Raw genomic sequence first — 21,623 nt, forward strand, 5'->3', positions numbered from 1 at the left:
AGCACCGCCACTTTCCACTCTGGCCCTAAGAGGGGGGCTGGATTGGAGGGGACGGCTGCTGGTGGGGGACAGGGGTGCCCCAGTGGTGGCACCTCGAGGCCCAGCTTGGCCCCTGCACCAGAGACAGATGCTGGGTGGGCACGAGGTGCCCCAGGACATTTTGCATGGCACTGCCTGGCACCACTGCCCCGAGGCAGGGACTCTGGGCATCACACTCCCCGCCAAGGTGCCACAGGCATTGGCTGCTTTCCCCAGGCTTGCCAGCAGGCTCAGGAAGGGAGCTGGAGATGGAAGCTGTGTGTGCAAGCAACTGAAGCCTGCCCAGGACACTGTCATTTCTCAGCATGGGCACACAGAGACCCCCCACCCGCACCTGCCATGGGGGACTGGGGGACAGTAAGATGCAAATAACACAGCTAAGAGACCCTGGAAGTGTGAGATGGAGAGTCCTGGAAATGCACAGGGAAGGGGGAAGAGGCAGCTGGCTTGGGGCAGCACAGAAACGCAAAGGCTACAGCTCAGCCATTTTCAAACCAATTAAGTTTCCTTCATTGTTTTAAAATTAAAAAAAAAAAAAAAAAAAAAAAAGAAGAAGAAAAAAATAAAGAACACCCAGCCCTCACCCAATTCCCTTCCTTCCTTCTGGAGACCTTGACCCGTGCAGGCAGGTCCCGGCAGGCAGCACTCCACACACCTCGTGGAACAGGGAGCAGCAAAGCCAAAATACACACTTTTCGCACCGAATTGGAGATTTGGTCAGTAGGTGTTGGGGCGACTCCCACGGGTGGGGCACAGGAGCCCTGCCCCCAGAGGATGGAACGGGATGCAGCTGGGCTGGCTGAGGGCCGTGGCAGGGCAGCCGGGGCTCCTTCCCAGCCACATTCCAACCGGGAGTAGCTGTGGCAGCTCTGCCCTCTCACCTGGGAGAAGAGGCCCCGCACCGCAGGAGAGGGGGCAGTGCCGGTGCCACGTTCACACCACAGCCCTCGCTGCCAGCCAGGAGCATCACGGACACACACACGGGACTGGCCCGGCAGGACGCCCCCCAGCAGCCACCACACACCTGGCGGGAGGAATGTGAGTGCCCAGCACTGGGACAAGGGACACGGAGCTGTCAGGGCACAGAACAGCCTCTCCTCCACCAGCGACCTCTGTGGGGATCCCAGAGGCGTGAGGGTTCTGCCAGTGCAGGTCAGGGACTGTGGACTGGGGGAGCCCTGGCACAGAGTTCCCACACCATCCCCCCAGCCTCTCCTCTTCTGTTGGAGACACACAAGCCCAGCCCTGGGCAGCTGGTACAACCCTGGGAAGATCCAAGGCGGATGGCTGAGAACAGCAGAGCAAGGCGCGGGGGGGACATGGGGATGCAATGACACAACACAGATCCGGGCTAAGGTTCTGCAGAGCTGCTGCGCCACAGCTCCACAGCTGGGGAGGGCTCAGTGTAGACACCCAGCAACAAATGCAGCCCCAGCACCAGCCAGGAGCCAGTGGCACAGGCAGACCCTTCCCTGCAGCCTTCTCCCTCCCTTGAAGCCCAGGGTGGTGGGAGCACCAGGGCAGGACGGGAAGGAGCATCCCCTCATAGCTGCTGCCTTGTTATATCACATGGAAAGGAGCACAGCAAGGCAGCTACCTAAAAACCGCTGCCAGCAGAACTCCTTCCCACTTGTTTGGGTCCTTGGGGCACCAAAACATCTCCTCACAAGCCTTGCCACGCCAACCACAAAACAACGCCACAGATTAGAGGAAGGAGGGAGGAGGGGAGAGGGGACATTGCTGCCACGATTGCTTTCCCCTTCCTTGGGGATTCCTCAGCAGGAGAGCGCAGGCTGGCCCTGACAGACTCACCCTGTCAGAGCCGGGCCCGGGCAGAGGGACAGCCCCAGCCCTGAGCTGGGATGGAGCATCCAGGACAGCCCCCAGAGCCAGAGGCCTGGCCCCAAGCAGAGCTGGTGCTGGCAGTGCCCCACGGTGACCAGGGTGTGCCACCCGCGCTCGCTGTCCCGTGCCACCGCGCAAGGCCAGCGCTGCCCACACCGCGGTGAGGAATGACTAAAGCAAAATGGCCATGGGGAATCAGGTGCCTGCCATCCAGCCCTTCTCCTCTCCTCCACCACTTCCAGCTTTGATTAGACAAAACAACAAAGTTCTCCCTTCCAAGTAGATGCTAGTGCTCTGCTCGCCCAGCGTCCAGGGAGGGCACCGGGAGCTCCCCAGGTGTTCGCTGCTTCTCCTCTAGCATCTCACTGTCACTCACAGACGGCGCAGGGACCTGGAAAGAGAGGACAGAGTGACTGCAGGGACACCCCCAGGGCAGAGCCCGAGCACACAGGCCCCACCACTCCGCTTCCACCTCCAGTTCCACTAGCAGCGGTCTTAGCTGGGCTTGGGAAAAGGAGAAACCAAAATCAGGGGCCAGCCAACAGGCAGAACAGCAGCTTCAGGAAGAACTGGAGCACTGGACTGCTCCAGCAGAAGGTGTCTTGGATTGTGTCCACCAGAGAAGGGCCGCTCATGCCCAAGCAGGAGCAAGCCGAGCCATTTCCCACCATGTTAATGGAATAATTTAGGTGGGATGGGCACTCTGGAGGTCTCCTGTCAAACTATGTCCTTAATGCAGGCCTAATTTCAAACACACAGCAGGCTGCTCAGGGCCACAACAGCTTTCTCCACAGATGGAGATCCCAGGGACAGCTCTGCAGCTCACACTCAGAACCAGAAGATGTCTGCAACCTCTCAGCCCTCCCCAGCCCCGCCGAGCTCCATGGGCAACAGCTCCTGAGCGCTCTCAGGACTGATCTCCAAAACCACAGCCAGCTGTGATGTCTTTTAAAGAAACCCAAGGAAACCAAGATGCTGGTTTTCAGGGTCAGAGCAAACAAGCTTTTCAGTAGCAGCTTCTCACACGGCCCCCCGTGTAGTTTTGTCCTTCCTAAGTCACACTCTCAACTTTCTTCCACTGTCCCAGAGCCCCCCCAGCTCCTAAGGGGATCACTCACAGCACTGGGGGGAGGAATGCTGCCATCCTGCTGCTTCATGCCACCCTCCTGGGCCTGCCCAGGGCCCTGAGTGGCCGGGGGCTCCTGTGTGCCGGGTCCCCGCGGGCACGACCCCTCCTGAGCTGTGCTCTCCTCCTGCTGCAGGATGCCCCGTCTGTCCAGAACACTGCAAGAACACAGCCACGCCATCAGAGACATATGTCTCCCCAAATCCCACCTCTCTTCCCAGCAGAAGTGCTGGAGGAAGACAAAGGTCAAGGCAGCCCCTCAAGAGCTCACCTGGGGGGCAGGGGCCCGCAGAGCACCTCGCAGCAGTTCTTCACTATGTTGCCGTGGCTGTAGGGATTCTGCACGCGGTTCTTCCCAGTCCAGGACCCCTTAATCTGAAACAGTTAGGCACAAACTCAGGTTTACTCCAAGGCCACCCTGCCCCAGCCCCCAGATCTCTGTGCTCTGCACAGCCTTGACACACTGAGAAACAGCGACAGCTCAGAGGAAGAGGAACAGGAAGGCTCCACTTACATCTTCGTTGGTTGTCTGATTCAGTGCCACCAGGAAGGTGTGGAACCCAGTTAACCCCACCACCGACCACAGCGTGAAGAAACAGATGAGCACCTCCAGTACAGTGAGAACAGTTAAGGACTGGGAACAGCCCGAGAGCAGGCCCAGCCCACCTGTAACTGCCCCCACAAACATCAACTTCTCTTCCTCTCCTAGCCACTGTTTTCTGTTTTATTCTTCTCCCAAAAGCCAAGAAACTGCTCCCCACATTGTCATCCAGGGAAAAATGCTCAGAAAGACTCAGAGTGGCCTAAGCAGCCACTCCACAATGCAGCTCCCACTAACCCCCAGTTGTGAAGAAGTCAAGCCCTTGGGACCATGGAAGGATATGTCCCTGGGGTTTCCTTCAACGTGTTCAGAAACCCAATCTTCAGAGATTCTGCAATACAAAAAAGAGATTTTTTTTTCCCCTGGAACATCCCACTGAGTCCAGCTCCCTTTCCCACTCCCTAACTCTGGTTTCACACCACCATCTGTAGCCTCCCTCCCTCCCTCCCAGCTCTCCAGCTTTCCAGGCAGACTCACTCAGTGCTACGTAGACAATGTTGAAGGTGAAAATGTAGATGGTGAGGAGGGAGAGCGAGAGGATGAAGAGGTAGAAGTAGCGGTAGTTCCTCTTTCCCACGCAGTTGCCCACCCAGGGACAGTGATGGTCAAAGCGCTCTGGGGAAGCCAAGATGAAAATTAGCACTGCCCTGGCATGGGCCTGCCCATGTCTAGATCCTTGTCCCTGTGTTCCCACTTCAAAAATCCCCCAGACTGACATAAACTGCCAAGTTCAACCCTCTGCTCAGTCAGGACCCCATATCCTGCCTCCTTTCAGGAGGTCAAAAAGTCCAAAATTGTTTTACAATGAGTAATTTTGCACATTAAGAGAGAATTTGAGCTTGGCCCCCCATGTGTCCTCTCTCCCTGGAGTACAACAGCCACAGCACATGGGTTAGATGAAGGCCTGTGAGTCCCCATGTTCTTACCCTGGAATAATCAGGAGAAGGTTCAAGAAACTGCATAAATACACAAAGGCTGGGAATCTGAAGACAAGGAAAGGGGTCCAAAAGGACAGGATTTCTGCCTGGAGCAGTGATACTGAACATGAGCCAGTTACATACACAGAAGGAAGACAACAACCAGGGCACCCCAGGGAACGGCACAATCTCTGTGCTGATGAAGGAGCTGCTGTCACCTCAGACACAACTCTCCACTGGAACCCTCCAGTCCTGCAAGGCCAGAGTCCAGCAGGACTCAAAAATGGGCTGCACATGTACACAGAGCAGCTGGACTCGGTTATTGCCAAAGTGCTGGCAAAAAGGAAGCACCTGGCTCCAGGTTCTGAGCAAACCTCAAGCTCCTCGAGCACAAGACGAGGCAGCCAGGACACTGCACCAGCCCGGAGCTGCCCCACCTGAGCCCGGTCTGTGCCTGTGCCACGGCTCTCTGCACGGAGCAGGGCCAGGCCAGGCCCGAGCGCCACTCACCCACGCAGTTGTCGCAGATGCTGCAGTGCGAGGCGCGGGGCGGCCGGAAGATCTTACATGTGTAGCAGTACTTGAGCTTCACAATCTGGTTGTTGATCTGGAAGTTCTTGATGCGCGGGGGCGGGCGCTGACCCTGCGGCACGGTCCCGTTGGTGGCCTCTGCCAGAGAGAAGTGGGCACGGGTCGGACCTGCTGCTACAACACGACAACTCGCTTCCCTGCCTCTTTCCTACCAGCAGGATCGGAGCCCGCTGGCTCCGGAGCTGGAGGCTGCAGCTCTGCTCATGCAGGCCAGAGCCAACCTGGCAGCTTGGAGGCAGAAAAAGGCATGCCAGAGCTTTCGTGGGCATGTTGAGAGTGGGCTGGGTGTTATCACCTGTATCCACCAAACCTCCTCTCTCCCCGAAGGATCAAGGGGACCACTCCAAGCTTTCTGCACCCCTTCTCAAAAGCAAACTGAGTTTGTATGTGCATGGCTATGGGAGAGAAAGCAGCAGGTGAAACGGCTCCCAGAGAGGGATGCAGGTACATCGTGCTGCCTTCTTGAAACTTGGCCAAGTACAGTGAGCCAGCAAATTGGGGCAATCCTCACTTTTGGAGGTCCAGTCAGGAAGATAAGCTCTTGCAGGGACTGTAACCTAGAAATATGCCCATAAACAGGGAGGCTTTTCCAGCCCTCACCAGCTTGGCCACTCCACACTCACCAATCTCCATCTCAATGAAGGCTGCCTCGTCGGGCAGGGCCCTCGGGATCACACCGGGGTCACTGAAGCTCGTCCGCAGCAGCGTGGCCATGGCGAACAGGAAGAGAACTGCTGCAAACACGGGGATGGCCGGGGACAGCTGGACCGCCAGGTACCGGCACCTGCGGGCGCGGGGCAGGAGACAATGAGTCAGAGTCCCATCGCCTGGCACAGCGTCAGAGCCCGGGCACTCTGCAGCACTGCTTCGATGTGGAGCAGAGAAGCTGTTCAGTACATCCTTCTGATCCCACCACCACAGGGGAACACTCCTGGGGCAGCTCCAACAACCAGGCACCATCACAGCATCTCCATGTTTTCCACCAGCTAGGCACAGGTATTTCCCAGCATTTGTTCTGTTTTCAGCTCCCATTTTAAGCAATGCCAGAAACACAACCAGGCAGCTGGAGAGACCTTGTCCATTACATTCCTGCTGCCAAGGGATGGGCCAGACCACTGGGAGAAGCACCCAAGGCCTGGTCAGGGACCCCACACTTGGAGAGCTGGAAGGCATGGAAGCCTGTGGGGATACTGGGAATCTCTGGCTAGCCCCTAAAGAGCAGGAGCTTCCTGCACCACAGAAATTATTGGGATTAAGTGGATCCTGTACTTCTTAGGAATGGATTCCTGTGGAAGCGCAACATGCCCATACAACAAGACATCTGGCTTCCTTTGGCTTTCCTGAGACAACGGACTAGAACACTCCAAATAAAGCAGAAAGGCTCCTGCTTCAAGACTCCCCCAGCTCAAAAGGGAACAAGATTTGTTTTCTCTATAAACACAGCAAGGCCCAACAAGGAGCTTATGGTGCTGATCCTGCTGATGGAGGAGATGCAAAGGGAGCATGGGATTCATCTCACCATGGCGATGCTGCTCCTGGACACCCACAGCCATGTCCCCAGAGGTGCTGCAGCCCTAGCTGTTTGGGAGGCCTGGGCAGAAGTCACATTTTAGAGACATACTGGGCTGAAAATCCCATATTTTACCCTGATTCCTGCAGAAAACCCTACTGGTGTTGGGGTGAAGTTCCTATGGAGCTTTGCTATGGTTTAAGGGAAACCCCACCTAAATCCCACCACTTGTGTCATGTCTCACCACTCCTCGCACACATCTCTTCCCCAGCCTCCTGATGCAGCTAGGCACCCAGGCTTTCAGGCACTTGGCTTTCTAGGATCCACCCTTTATCCCTGCTGGGGAGGGATAGATCCAACCCAGACTCCTGCTGTTCCACTGTTACTCTCCATGGGAGCACCAGGCTACTGCGGTCAGGGGCCAGGGATTATCCTCCCTGGGGGGCTGCCATCCCAAGCAAGGCCATTTCCATTGCCTCAGTACTATTTAATTCTGGACAGCATTCCCACCACATTCCCCAAACACAATGCAGTGTCCAGCTCCAGCTGGCAGCACCAGGCTCCGCAGGCCCACTGCAGGAATATTTCCTGGGTCATTGCCTGACTCCAGTGCTGTCCCCCACGTGTGACAGGGACAGAAGGCCTGCACACTGAAGCTACAGCACATTTCAGTCACAGCTGCAACACCAGAAGCCCACAGCAACACAAGGGCCTGGACCTTAAACCAACATCCTTCATTTCACATTCTGCTGTTCCCCAAAACAACGTCCCTGTGCCCAGCCCTGCCCACAGACAAAGAACTGGAGGGCTGAGCTTATCGTCTTCAGGCAGCCTAAGATAACTTTGCATTTCCTCTGCAAGGGCAAAGTCCAGGGACAGCTGCGAGTCGGCCAGCAAGTAAACAAAAACCTTGGAGCCCATTTGGGGTACAAATAGGGGGTTAGGAAGATGGAACACGGATTTAGGTGCAAGTCAGCCTCTTCTCCCAGGCAGTCAGTGACAGGACAAGAGGACACAGCCTCAAGCTGTGCCAAGGGAGGTTCAGGTTGAAGGTTCTCCATGGAAAGGCATTGGAAGGGGCTACTGAGGGAGGTGGTGAACTACCCATCCTGGAGGTGTCCAAGGAACAACTGGATGTGGCCCTCAGTGTTCTGGTCTGGTTGACCAGGTGGTCACCAGTCACAGGACCTGATAGTCTTGGGGGTCTTCTCCACCCTAAACAATTCTGTGATTATTCCTTTAAGAGCTGGACACTGCCTGCCCCAAAGGGCTGCAGCCTGACCCTTGTCCAGCTGAGATGACAGCTTTTGGAACTGCTGTGACAACATGAACATATTGTGGGTTTAAATATGGATCCATGAGCTGTGTTAAAGCTGAGCCACGGCCCTCCTGCTTCCACACAGGCTTAGCTTAGTTTCCTTTAGCTGTGCTGGTGTCCGTGGCCCCTTGCAGGTGAGGGCAGAGGTAAGAGCCAGAGGAGCTCCCACCATGGTGAAACTGCGTCACCAGGCGCAGCATGGAGCCCAGTGTGGAGCCCACCACGTGCCTCCCACCCTCCCTGGGCTGATGGGCCTCGCTCCTCAGGTGATTTCCAGGGAACTCGTCCATGGCAGGGAAAGCAGCCACACAAGGTCCTGGCTTGGTACTCAGGTGCTCACTAGCACTGGGGTATCTTCAGTTTACGCCTTGTCTCTAAGATGATCTCACTGCTCAGGAACAGACATTTAAAGATCTTTTGTTTGGGAGAGCTCAGAGCCAACAGAGATGCTCTGTTGGCCTGTGAAGATGGTGCTCCCCCATTCCCAGCACCATTTCTGTGCTCTGGAGCATTTTGTCACCAAAAAGCAGACAATAACAGCACTATCACAACTCACCATCACAGTGGGGTGGGCTGGGGCAGGAAGGCTGAACAAAGGGATCATTGGAATGGGGAGCAGGGGGAGAAGCAGCTGGGAGGTGCCATGACTTACAGCGCTTGGCTGGTTATTCTGCACCCGCTTGGGAAGGTCTGTTGTAATCAGCACACTGAGCAAAGCTTTGGAGGAAGGGGAAAGCCACGGGGACTGCAAACACAGCCACAGGGCAGCACATCTCCCAGGCAGGCCCCACCAGGGCTCAGCACAAGCTCCACAGTATCACTCACCTCCATCTCACCTGCAAACCACCTGTTTACCTTCCTAAGCACAGCCACATCATGTGCCTGGTCTGGGTGCCAGCAGAGCTCTATCTTTCCCCAGTGCCTGACCCTCAGCAGGGCACTTCAGCCTGGCTGTGCTGGGTGCTCACACCAGGGAAGGGATGGTGTCCAGCAGCCACTGTGTTTGCAGCAAGCGTGGAAGCAGCTGCTCCAAAGCCTGGCCACACCACAACACTGGGGCCAGGCCCTTCCCAGCAGCACCAGGCAGGGCCAGAGCTCTCTCTGGAACCTCTCCCTACCTGCCTGCAGTGACACATCAACTGTCAGCACACACCACGTGTTTCTGACACAACTGAGGCAGGAGACAGGTGTGTTATGCCAATGTCATTGCTCCTTTCCCAGCTAAAATCTCAAATCTCTGCACAGACAAATCACCCCAAGACCCACCCAGGAATGGGGGTGCCACAGAGGATGTGGAGGCTGCAGGGAGGGCAAAGTCATCTCCTGAGAAGGAGCCCACATATGAGAAAAAGGTCAGTCCAAACCCCAGGAGTGGCCATTTCCCCCAGAAACAAGAACAAAACAAGCTGAACTCTAGACACCAAAAAGTTCACTTCTATTGAGAGAAATTACAGTGATTAAAAAGCATGAATTAACTCACATGTAAGTTTGACCATGTGTGACACAGTGTAAGTTTGACCATGTGTGACACAGATCTGACCAGAGGTAATGCCAGCTCAGAGGCCCCTCTCTGAGTCTTGGGTCTCTGGGCTTTGGAAATCAAAACTAAAAAATAAAGTCACACAAAGGGCAGTGTAGGTGTTTTCAACTCATCAGAAAACAAAGACATTTTCATCTCTACAAAGCTAAAAAAGTAGGGAAAAGACAGTGACAAATATGCCTGAGCATTGGAAAATCCAAGAGCGGCCCCTTCCCAAGAGGAGCCAGTGTTGCTGGTGCTATCATGCCTCTAACATCTACAGATTTCAAGTTTTATGCTGAAAAGCCAGAGACTAAAGAAATCCCATTCCCTTCAGCTGAGCACGGAACTCCAGGAGAGACAGGAACTGCAAAGGGAACTCCCAGCCTGAGAGCAGGCACTGCATCCCATCATCCCAATTTCTAAAGGCATTTTTTACAAGTGCTTTATCTGGTCTCCTCATGCTGGAACACCTCAAGCAGACAGCAGCTAAGTGCCCAACCACAGGGCTCACATACCATTAGGAGTCTGAAATAATGCCAAGAGGATATGAAACTGTATTTTTTTGGGACGTGTTATGGAGCAGACCCAGTTAAACACAGGTCTCGGACTCTGCAGGGAGCAGCCCCGAGGCGCGGGAGCTGCTCCAGGAGTGCTGAGAGGTGCCCTTGGGCAGAGGACTCCAGTGCTCGCTGCAGAGCCCTTCCCGGGAGCCAGCACAGCTCCGTCCCTCTGCCTTATCTAAGAGGGAGCAGTCGGATCTCAGGTATAGCGCTGAGTTCTGCTAGCCTCTGGCTCCTGTAGCTCCTGGCTGGAGAGATTTCCCCAGTCCCAGAACACAGCGCTGCGGTTTGGGGGACGAACACACAGAAATTCCCACCCACAGGGCTGAGGCGGCTCAGCCCGCTCGCCTGTGGACACCGCTGGCAGCCCTGGAGAAACTCGGAGGAAAAAAACAGCACCAGCAGCAGCCCCGCGAGTGCGACCATCGCTCCAGGGCTGGGAGGGAAGGGCTGTGGCTTTTCTCCCGCCGTGGGTGCCGGTCCCCCCGGTCTCAGCTGTAACCGGAGCCAGCGCAGCCCGGAGCGCCGGGATCGAGCCCAGCCCGGCGCAGGGCGAGCAGCCAGACAGATCCTGGCTCCAGGCACCCCGGAGCCGTGCTCAGACAAGGTGTGACTGCGCAAGTGATTCAGCTGAATGGAGCAGGCAGCACGGCACAGGCAGCCTGCAGTGAGCGGGCAGCCAGGGAAAGGCTCTTCCGCCCACCGCCGGCTGCCGCGCTCCAAATCCAGACACCAACTTTAAGGGGGAAACCGGGAATTTCCATGCAAACACAGATCTGCCAAACACCGAGATAAACGGACAACACGGTGAAAGATCGAGGCTGAGATCCTCACCCAGAGCTCCCTACACATGCAGGGCAGGCAGGGCTCCTGAGCAGCCAAGCTGCTTATCTCAGCCTGATCAGTGAAACAGAGACCTCGGGGAGTGTTTCCAGCTGGGAAGGCAATATTTCATCCCTATCCCAAATTCAAAAATCCCCAAACGAGTTCAAAACAACCCTCTCTCTTCCAAACAAAAAAATACTGAGGTGGTCTTCACTGAAAGAATCAAATGGGTATTTGGATTTTCCCAAACTTTTCCTTATGTCCCTCAGATGATTTTACTAAAGTTCAGAGGTGATCCTGTTCTCAGCAGCATTCTCCCCGCAGAGCCCACCCTCCAGGTCTAGGCACGACCTGCGTGTCTGGGTACAAGCGACTCCTCCACAGGCCTCTGCCTGCCAGAGCATAGAAAGGGGCTTCTCAAGGAATTTCCAGTCACGTTCCTGACTAACCACAGCCTAGGTCTGGAAAACAGCCCTGGCTCACTCTGCCTTAGCGCAACCACGGCAGAGCGGCATGTGGTTCGCTCTCCTGCTACGGACAGAATCCACAGGGAGCCAGAGCAATTAAACCTCAAATCAGTGTTTCTGGTGCAGCAATAAGCGTTTCTGGAGCAGCAACATTTATTAGTTCTTCCTGTATGGCAGGAAGGCTCAGCCTTTCCATTTTTCAGATGGAAAAAACCCCAAACATGAAACCAAGACTGGTGTCACTTGGTACCTCAGAAATGAGACTGAGCCAGGGATAATTTGGGCAGGGAACTAGGGAGAGACACGCTGGGCCAGGGAACGTGGAAACAAGTTCCCTGGCTTAAGGAACAATACTGAAGAAGACAGCATCTGGGCCAAGGACTTTTTGAACTGCAGGAATAGCCAGGGCTTAGCCAGTGAGCAGGTCCTTCCACTTGTTCTTCTTGACTTTGCGACCTTTTGTATCATCCAACCCTGCTTCAGCCCTTCTGCTGCCCCAGAACACAAACATGCCCATGGAGACCGAGGAGGGAAAGTTTTTCAGTTGTTTAGCTGATCCAAGTTCATCCTCTAGCCAGACAACAGGGGTATCCTGCCCCCTCCCACAGCATCAGCCCAGAGAAACATAGGCTTTTACCTTTTTGCTTGTTTTTTTTTTTTTATTTTAGGATTAGTCTAAGGTCAGCCCAACTCTCCAGCCCAGCTCCCAGGGAGAGCTGAGGGGAGGGGACAGAAACCTCTTTTTCATCAGGATCAAAGGTTTTGGCTGAAGGTCTTTAGGCTGCGAAGGTGATATAAGGGGTGGTCAGATCCTTCCTAAATACCAGCATGGCTCTGGCTGCAGTGCAGCCTGGGGCTGGGGGTAGGTCAGACTGGCAGGACCCCCAGGTTCATCCCCTATTGATCCTCCAGCTGGTGGGGCTGGTGCGGGGGCTGCACGTCCCGCTGTGGGTAGGGACTCAGGCTGCGCCCCAGGGCTGCAGCAGCAGTACCCTTGCACTCCAGCTATCCTGGAGGCAGGAACACTCGGGACAAGGGACTGCCAAGTTCCAGACAAAAGGTGACCCATGGGGAAGCAGGGCCAGTGTCACCCCCTGGCAGGGCTCCGGCAGGGCCTATTCCCCTCAACACCTCCAGGGTCAGTCTGCTGAGGGTGAGGAAGCAGAATTGGACAGGGACAGCCACACTCTGTGCCAGGCTGTGCCGCGCCAGGCTCCCCTCCCTCTCCCGACGGCCCCGGGCAGCGGGCCCACCCCCGTCCCCATCCCGTGGGGTCCCCAAGGAACTCACTCGAAGGCGAAGAAGAGGGCGCAGGTGCCGAGGATGAGGAAGAGTGTCAGGTAGAAGATGCCCTTCTGCCGGGCCATCATGATACGGCCGTCGCAGCAGAAGGTGTTCCTGCCCGGCAGCTTCTCCCATTTCCGAACCACCTTCTTCCTCGCCACCATCACCGACATGGCGGGGCCGTCACTGGGGCGGCAGCGGCCGCCGCACGTTCGGGCGCTGCTGCTGCTCCTCCGCCGCCCGCGCGCCCAGCATCATCGGGGCCCCGCGGGGCCGAGCTGGGCTGGGCTGGGCCGGCGGCTGCGGGAGAGGGAACGGGGAGAGCGCTCGGTCAGCACCAGGGCGGCGGCAGCACCGGCACGGGGGGCGGCGGCCGCCGTCGCCATGGAAACCCCGCGCCCGGGAGGGGCGTTGCCGTGGGAATCCACCAGGGAGGGGGCGCGGGGCGCGGCCAGGAAGACCCTCGGCTGGGCGGCTCCGCACCGGGAGGGGACGCGGCAGGGCCGGGCCACACAGGGCAGGGCAGCCCCGGCTCTGCGGGCGTGCGGGGAGCCGGCGGGGAGAGAGCGGAAGGGAAGGGTTAGAGAGGAGACGGGAGAGGACGAGAAGGGAGGGGAGGGAGGGGGACGGGAGGGGCCCCGCGCCACCGCTCACCAGGTGCCGGTGCCGCTCGGGCCGCGCCGGTCGCTCCCACCGCGCCGGGAGGGGCCACCACGCCCCGCGCCCGAACGGGGCGGGGCCGCCGCGGCCATTGGCCCCGCCGCGCCCTCCGCCCCGCCCCGCCGCTTCCCGCCTTCCCATTGGGTGCGTGCGCTATCAGTCCGAGGCAGCTCCTACCACCGCGCCGCTTCTCGCCACTCCATTGGTTACAAGAGCTGTCACTTCGCAGGGACTCGTCCCTCCCCGCCGCTTCTCGCCACCCCATTGGCCGTACGCGCTGCCACTCCGCGTGGTTGGCCCCGCCCCGGTGCGGACAAGGGAGGGCGGGGTGAGGGCGGGGCGCCGCACGTGGTAGGGGCGGGGCCGGGAGGGGCTCCGGTGGGGCCGGGAGGGGGTCGAGTCGGGGGGTCGGGTCTCCGGTTTGGCTCGGTTTACTTCGGCCCGCCCCCCCCCGGTGGCTTCCGCCAGACCTCCTGGTGCAGCCCCCGGCGGGGCACGACCGGCGCCGCCCTCCGTTCCTCTTTTTCGTTTTCTCTCGGCGGATGCCCACAAGGACCGACCGGGCCTCCGAACCCCAGAGCCGCGGGGAGCGCACGGGATGCTCCAGTCGTGGGTTCCCCGCCCCTCCCACCCCATCCGCACATTCCCACATTTCGCACAGTAGTTTTCACAGGGTTTTGCACACCCAGACCATGGGGTTGCGTTCGGAGAGCCCCCCAGGATCCCATCGCCGGCATCCTGCCACCGGCATCCCATCGATCCCTGAAATCTCACCCCGGGGCGTCCCGCTCCTGGCATCCCAGCCCCGACAGCCCTCTCTGGAATCCCACACACAGCGCTCCCGCTGGGCACGTGGCTGCCAGCAAAGGCAGGGCCCGGAGCGTCAAACCCGAGGGGAAAATACAGAACTTTTCCCGCGGTTGTTGCTATGGAGACAGGAGCAGACGGGAACGGGTCGTTATCCCTCTCCCTCCTGCCCTGAGCGCCCAGCTCGGGACGGAGGAGAAGACCGAAAAGGAGGACGAGGAGGACGGATGCTGCGGGCGCAGTGACAGACACTGACGCCGTTTCGTGGCTGAGAACTCCGTGTATTTGCTCCAGCGATCCTTTGGATCCCATCAACCCCAAAAATGCTCCCAGGAGCCGGGTCCGGACGGGCGGGAGGAACCGTAGGTGCGGCAGCTCCGTCCCTGAGCCCACGGCACTGGCGAGTCCCGGGGGGAAACAGTGAATGCTGCAGTCCGTGGGGCCGGGGGGACCGACGAGGGTCACGGACGGAGCGAAGACCCTCAGAGCTGCTCCGGCCCGCGGTGGCACCGCCGGCTCCCGCTCCCGGGAGGGCCAGAGCCGTCCCGCAGGCCCCGGAGGCGCCGCCCGAGGCCGGGACGGCGGTGTCCGTGCCCCGGTCCCTCCCGGGCTCCCCTCGCTCCCCTCCGGTTCTCCCACCCCGCCCGCCGGGCCCGCTGCCATGGCAACCTGGACGTCATAGGGGCGCGCTTTGCGGTAGGGCGCGAGGGCTCGGCGCGACACTCGGTGGCGCTTTGCGGCAGTGCCGGCGTGCGGAGCCATGGCGGAGGAGGACCCGGCGGCGGCGGCGGCAGGGAGCGGCAGCGAGAGCGAGGAGGGGGTGAGCGGGGCCGGGAAGAGTGCGACGGGCTCTCCGGGCGGCCTCCACCGCTGTTTGCGGCGCTCCGGGCGCTCTCCTGGCCGGGATGGGCGCAGCGGAGGACGGCGTGGCCTGGCTGGAGATGTCGGGCCCGGCACCCGGCCGGGCGGGGCCGTGGGGGCACCGGGGGGCACGTGGGAGCGGGCGCTGCGGCCCTCCCCGCGGCCGCGCTCTGCCGGGTTGGGTCTGTGACCGCGTGTGCCGTGTGGCAGGAGGATGGCGAGCGGCGGCACCGGCAGCTCCTGGAGGCCATCAGCGCCTTGTCCGGACGGAAGCGGTGAGTGGGGGGTACGGGCGCTCCGCGTTTGGGCCCGGGGGCTCCTGCAGCAGCCGCCTCTCGAGAGGCTGCACAGGAAGGGGGGGCAGGGGGGACGATTCTCGGCTCCTGCCGTCGCCACCGGCCCCAAACCCTCCAGAGCACCCGGGGAATACGAGGAACCTTTGGGGTTGTTTTCTGTCTCTCTCTCGCAGGCGGAAGCTGGCGGAGCGCTCGGAGGCGAGCGGGCAGGTGTCTGAGTTCAATGTCACCTGCAAAGGTAAGGCAGGGAGCTGGGCAGGGCTCGGGGATCTGGGATGGCGGTGCCCACCGAGAGCCACTGTGAGGGCTGGGACAGCTCCCTCACCTGGCAGTGCCACACCTATTCGTAGGTGCTGGGGAAAAGCTGGTCCTGTCGGAGCTGCTGCAGCCCGTTCATCCCAAATCCACGCTGGGCAGTGTGAGGAAGGAGCTGGCCAGAGTGAAGCGGAAGGCGGCGGTGGAGCTGCCACTGAGCAAAGAGGAGGCCAAGAGGGTGAGTGCAGGGAGCCAAGGGGGTCTGAGCTGAGCCTCCAGGACCCCCGTGCTCCTCCTTGATGCCCGCATCACCTTTCCCCGCCCATCCTGTTCCCCTCCAGGTGGTGAGGGAGGCCGCCTACGTGACCACCTCGAAGGACGTGGGGAAGTGGCAGCAGGTGGTGCTGCAGAACCGGCGCGCGGAGCAGCTGGTGTTCCCCCTGCGGCAGGACATCGCCACCGTCACCCCTCTGGAGAGAGTCACCTCGGCGTGGAAGGTGGCCACTGGGGGTCACATGGCTGGGGTGGCTCTGGGGATGTGGCCAGGGTTGTTCCAGGATCAGCTGGGTCAGGTCGGTGTCTCCTGGCTGTGCTGGGCAGTGATGGCAGGCCCAGCCTGGCGGTGACACTGGGCAGGTGCCTGCTGAGCTTGGGAACGTTAGAAGGGCAGTCTGTGTTCGTCTCACAGGGTGTAAATTCCATCTGGGACAAGCCAGGTGAGAGGGTTTGGAGCCTGCTCTGTCCCTTCTTCTCCTTGTAGCCTCTCAGGGCCACACACATGGGAGTATCCCTTGGCCACAAGTGCTGAGACAGAGGCGATTACTTGGTTTGCCAAATCCTGCATGCCTGGAAACATTTCTTACAAAATAGGGATATATTTGGTTTTGAATGCAAGTTCCTGTGAGGTTGTGCTGGTGGCAGGAATCCACTGCCATCCCTGGGAATTGTCAGATGCCTAGGTGAGGGAGGGGCAGCCCCTGCTGAACTCCCAACAAACCTGTCACTCACACTGGTCTGCCCAAAAGTCCCTTTCTGTTTTGGAGGGACATGGCATTGTGTGGCCTGCAACTCCTGGTCCATGCTTCTTGTGTGGTGCCCCCTGGTCAGCGCTGCCTGGCTGCTGGGAGGCCATTTTTCTAATGTGCCTGCCCTTACCTGGCCATGTGGCTGGGGGAGTGCCCAAGGGCTGTGGTGTGGGACCCATGAGTGGGGCTGTGACCACCCAGTCCCCCAAGGCAGGGGACTGGAGCCTTCCACAGACCAACGTGGGGCAGTAAGAATGGATGAGGACATCCAGGGGAGCACTGGCCCTTGCAGTTCTCCTCATCCTCTTGCCATGTTTACTGTCCCAACAGGCCCGAACTCCACTGGAGCAGGAGATCTTTGGATTGCTCCACAAGACACAGCAGCCCATCACAGACCCACTGCTGACGCCTGAGGAGATGGCCTCAGTGCAGGCCATGAGCTTGGAGGAGGTGAGGCTTCACCCCGTTCGGGCCTGGCTCTGGGGGCCTCTTCCTTGGCCCCATCCCTCGCCCCGTGCTCCCCATCCCTCACCCCGTGCTCCCTGGCAGGCCCGGCGCCGGCGGGCAGAGCTGCAGAAGGCCCGGGCAGTGCAGTCCTACTACGAGGCCAAGGCGCGGCGAGCAAAGCGGATCAAGAGCAAGAAGTGAGGCTGTGCCTGTGCTGGGCTGGGCACGCTGGGAGGGCAGGGCGGCCCTGGCTCGCCTGAGGCCTGCCCGGCTCCTGAGCCGCCCCTGTGCTGCAGGTACCACCGCGTGCTCAAGAAGAGCCGCAGGCGCCAGGCCCTGAAGGAGTTTGAGCAGCTGCACAAATCGGACCCTGCGGCCGCCTTGGCACGTCTGGAGGAGCTGGAGCAGCTCAGGATGCAGGTGCTGCATGGGCACCTCTTCCTCACCCCTTGGGAGAGTCCTGCTCCTTGCGGAGCTCTGTGTGATGCTTCTCTTCCCCCAGGAGCGGATGAGCCTTAAGCACCAGAACAAAGGGAAATGGGCACGATCCAGGGCCATTATGGCTAAGTATGACCTCGAGGTGAGATGGAGCCACAGGAGGGTTTGGTGAGAAGGGACCTTAAAGCCCATGCAGTTCCACCCCTTTGCCATGGGCAGGGACAGTTTCCGCTAGACCAAGTTGCTCCAAGCCCCAATGTCCGACTTGGCCTTGAACATTTCTGGGGATGGGGCAGCCACAGCTTCTCTGGGCAATCTCTGCCTGGGCTTCCCCACCCTCACAAGAAAGAATTTCTTCCCAATATCCCGTCTATCCCTGCCTTCTGTCAGTGTGCAGCCATTCCCCCTTGTCCTGTCCCTCCAAGCCATGGTATAAAGTCTCTCTATCTCTTATAATCCCATTTATACATTGGAATGACATGACAGCATCTTCAGCGTTGCTTGGGGAAGGGGGGTAGGCTGAGGTGGGCAGGGAAGGTTGGGAATGTTGTCTCTGTCCTGTGTTAGAGCCTCTCGGTGCCTCCCAGGCCCGCAAGGCCATGCAGGAGCAGCTGGCCAGGAACAAGGAGCTGATGCAGAAGGTGCGGGTGGAGCCGCCCGAGGAGGAGCTGTGTGAGGTGCCCGAGGAGGACACCACAGCCTTGCCCATGCCCAGCGGGGCTAATCCCTGGATGCTGGGCAAGCCCAGTAGCCTGGCCCCGGAGCCTGAGGCACAGGAGGGTCCAAGAGATGACACAGTGCCTGGTACTGTGGAGAACAAGGACGAGATGGAGGAGGAAGAAGAGGAGCTGTCAGAAGAAGAAGCTCTGCTGCAAGAATTTGAGCAGAAGCGACGGGAACGGACAGGGAGCCCCGAGGGGCACAGCAGAGACCATGGTGAGGAGCTCAAGGCCCAGAGCTGGGTGGGCTGCGAGTGCTGGGGGCTGGACAGAGGAAGGGGGATCTGGGGACGGTTTTTGGCTGATTTCACACAGCTGTCCTTACTCTCTGCCCTGTGGAGTGACCATTTCTACCCTCAATGTGTAGGTGCTGATGAGACTGAGACTGGTGCTGAGCAGCCCAGAGACAGCCCAGTCCCCCCAGTCTGTGCTGAGGAGCTCAGGGACAGCCCAGTCCCCCCAGTCTGTGCTGAGGAGCTGGTGAGCGCAGGGCCAGAGCCTCCCCCTCAGGCCCAGGAACAGCTCCTGCTCTCAGAGCAGCTGCGCCGCGTGCAGACCATGGAGGATGTAGAGAGTCTGGCTAAGGAGGAGCTTGTGGAAGAGCAGGAGAAGCTGGTAGCCCTGAGAGCAGGCAAGCGAGCACAGCAGCAGGAGGAAGGCAGAGCTGAGGACAGACATACCAAGAAAGCACTAGCCAAGAGGAAGATGATCAGCTTGGAGGCTGTGCTGGATGGGAAGCCCCAGGAGATGGACTGCCCCAGCCTGCCTGTGGTCCTGGAAGAGGAGGTGAGCAGGATGTGCCTCCCCCATGCTCCTCAGTATCCAAAACACCCATCCAGTAATGCCCAAACCTTTAAGTCCCAGTAACCCCAAACCCTCTCCTGGTAACCCTAAACTCCTTTCCAGTAACCCCAAACGTCCTTTCAGTAACTTCCAGTAACCCCAAAACAGTAAGTCTGAACCTCCTCCCAGCAATTAGAAGCCCCAAACTAGTAACTCCCAGTACTCCTAAACCCCCTCCAGTAATGCCCAGTAACTTTTACCCCCTTCCCGTTTTCCCCAGTACCCACAAACCCTCTCCCAGTGCCTCCCAATTTGTCCCAGTCTCTCCCAGTTCCCCCAATAACCATTAAACCCACTCTGTCTTGTCCTGGTGCAGGAGGGCGGCATCGAGCAGCGCGGGATGATCACGGAGGCCTTTGCTGGGGATGATGTGGTCGCTGACTTCCGCCGGGAGAAGCGCAAGGCAGAGGAGGCGGGGAAGCCGCAGCCGGTGAACCTGGTGCTGCCAGGCTGGGGCGAGTGGGGCGGCACGGGCCTGAAACCCAGCGCCAGGAAGGTCAAGAGGTGAGAGGGGGAGAGCTCAGGGTTGTGCCCAACCCCATGCCAGCCCTGACCCCTGACGTGCCCACAGGTTCCTGATCAAGCCGCCGCCGGCCCCTCCGCGGAAGGACCAGCACCTGCCCCACGTCATCATGAGCGAGAAGCGCAACATCCACGCAGCAGCGCATCAGGTGGGGCACACCTGGTCTCCATGAGAGCTCCAGCACCTGGGCAAGCCTGGGGCATTCCTGTGATCCTTTCCCAAAATGTCCGCAGTCCCTGCCTGTAATCCCTGCCCAAAGCTTAGCCTCCAGCTTAAACAGCTCAGAAATGAAGGAGGAGGGATGTACAGGGCTGCTCCCTTGGTGGTGGTGGTGGTTGTTCCAGCCCTCTTGGGCTCTGCTGGCAGCGGAAAGGGAAGCAGAGTGTGAGTGGGTCCTGGAAAAGTGGGAAGCAGTGAGCATTGGGCTGGAAAAGCTGGGCTGGATGGATCAGGGCCATTACCCCTGTGGTGTCCCCACAGGTCAGTGAGCTGCCCTTCCCCTTCGAGCGGCACCAGCAGTTCGAGCAGAGCATGCGGACACCTGTGGGCCCCACGTGGAACACTCAGCGTGCCTTCCAGAAACTGACAGCCCCTCGAGTCATCACCCGCACCGGCCACATCATCCAGCCCATCTCGGCCGAGGACGTTCCCGACACGGCCCCTGGCAGCGGGGCCAGGCTTAGGGAGGAGGCCATGCCTGGGAGGAAGGCTGTGTCCAGGGGGAAGGCTGTGTCCAGGGGGAAGGCTGTATCCAAGGGGAAGGCTGTGCCTGGGGAGAAGGCTGTGTCCAGGGGGAAGGCTGTGCCTGGGGAGAAGGCTGTGTCCAGGGGGAAGGCTGTGCCTGGGGAGAAGGCTGTGTCCAGGGGGAAGGCTGTGTCCAAGGGGAAGGCTGTGCCTGGGGAGAAGGCACAGCTCCGGCACTGCAGAGCGCGGTAGCTCTGTGTCTGCAGCCTGGGGGCTCAAACTGGAGCAAGCAGAGGAACGAAGAAGAGCAGCAGCAGCTCCTTGTTCTGTCCAGTTCTTTCTACCTCTTTCTCTCCCAGGGCTGCCCTTCCTGTGCTGTCTGCATGGCTGCCTTGGCAGTGTCCAGGGCTAGGTTGGGGTCCATGCAGGGTCAGGTGTTTTGGCTGAGTTGAGGGTGAGAGCTTGGTCAGGAGCTCGCAGCGGGGCATGTCTAGGAGTATGGTGAAGGACTGGAATAGCTGCCAACATCCCATCCTTTGTCTTTTATATCCCTATTTTTGTACCTATATAGATCTTTAAATCTTGGCCAAAGGGGCTTTCTCCCCACCTTGTCATGCTGAGCCTGGCCTCGGGAGCGTTTCTCAGGTCCCACCTGCACTCCCAAAGTACCTGCTCAGCCCTAATAAACCTGATCACCTGGAAATGGCTCTGTCAGGTGCTTCTGCTGTTCTGCACGTGCTGGGAGCTGGCTCTGTCCACAGGCAGATCCCACTCCTGCTGCTCACCTTCAAGCCCATGCTGTGTGCCCAGCCACCCCTCGGAGTGTGACAGTGAGGCGCCTCTCAGGGGATGGTTGATGCATTCAGCACGAGTGGAGGGATGTGCCAGAGCCTCACAGACTGGGCAGGGACCCCTCCAGGCCTCTCCCCCCACTTACAACGTGGGCTGTGCTCAGCACCAGTTGGAGAAACACTTCTCGGCCCCAGCGCACAGCCGGAGCTGCTGCTGATCCCAGGAAACGTGTCCCTCGTGTCAAGGACGCCTCCTCCCACCCCGACACTGCAGCCCGCCCCGGGCACGGCCTGTCCCCAGGGCCGCCCTTCTCCTTTGCAGCTGGGTCAGCCCAGGAAATGGGGGTCGTGCTGTGGGGTCGGGGCGCAGGCACCCTCCGTGCTGGCTGCGGGTGGCCGTGACTCCCGCGGGGCCCTTCCTAGGCTGGGAGGGGATCGGGGGCTGACGTGGGGCAGGTGTCGCAGCTTTGCCGGGGACCCACCCGAGTGCCTCTGGCGCCTGCAGCACCCGGGGCCGGGGAGTCAGAGGGCGCTGGCCCGTGATGGGGCCACGGTTGAGTTGCCCGGAGAAAAAAAATAAAGAAGCGGAGAGCATTTTCGTGCCGCGACGCCGAGAGCCCCTCGCGAGTCTGGTGGCCCCAGCAGAGCCTGCGTCCCTCTGCCATGGGA

The 21,623-nt window shown here is 59.4% G+C and overlaps 2 protein-coding genes across 2 annotated transcripts; one reads left to right on the forward strand and one right to left on the reverse strand.

The window, feature by feature from the left end:
- Positions 1-65: 65 nt before the first annotated feature.
- On the reverse strand, positions 66-13,326 carry ZDHHC9 (zDHHC palmitoyltransferase 9). The gene is made up of 10 exons (XM_084213107.1): positions 13,260-13,326; positions 12,612-12,905; positions 5,743-5,903; positions 5,039-5,197; positions 4,089-4,226; positions 3,894-3,942; positions 3,525-3,627; positions 3,282-3,385; positions 3,003-3,168; positions 66-2,275 (listed from the first exon to the last, which is right to left on the reverse strand). Exons 2-10 carry the CDS (start codon positions 12,776-12,778, stop codon positions 2,171-2,173), a joined length of 1,152 nt encoding a protein of 383 aa, XP_084069233.1. The 5' UTR covers positions 12,779-12,905; positions 13,260-13,326; the 3' UTR covers positions 66-2,170.
- Positions 13,327-14,733: 1,407 nt separating this feature from the next.
- Positions 14,734-20,852, forward strand: UTP14A (UTP14A small subunit processome component; the record flags this gene model as incomplete). Its single annotated transcript, XM_084213139.1, is given in 16 exon segments — positions 14,734-14,751; positions 14,755-14,769; positions 14,773-14,892; positions 15,144-15,208; positions 15,403-15,467; positions 15,580-15,722; positions 15,826-15,981; positions 16,840-16,959; positions 17,059-17,153; positions 17,253-17,376; positions 17,459-17,536; positions 17,982-18,330; positions 18,481-18,899; positions 19,273-19,460; positions 19,528-19,627; positions 19,960-20,852. Coding segments are annotated over 16 exon segments (2,511 nt in total). The 3' UTR covers positions 20,416-20,852.
- Positions 20,853-21,623: the final 771 nt, after the last annotated feature.

This window comes from Fringilla coelebs (genome assembly GCF_963513975.1).
Source record: "Fringilla coelebs genome assembly, chromosome: 11".
Classification (NCBI taxonomy): domain Eukaryota; kingdom Metazoa; phylum Chordata; class Aves; order Passeriformes; family Fringillidae; genus Fringilla; species Fringilla coelebs.

Excerpts from the sequence above, each read along its gene's own strand:
- ZDHHC9 (XM_084213107.1), bottom strand. The coding sequence starts at position 12,778 with ATGTCGGTGATGGTGGCGAGGAAGAAGGTGGTTCGGAAATGGGAGAAG. Across the intron at positions 5,904-12,611 it reads GCCCTCTTCTTCGCCTTCGA|GTGCCGGTACCTGGCGGTCC; the intron begins GTGAGTTCCTTG and ends CCGCGCCCGCAG. Across the intron at positions 5,198-5,742 it reads CTTCATTGAGATGGAGATTG|AGGCCACCAACGGGACCGTG; the intron begins GTGAGTGTGGAG and ends TCTCTCTGGCAG.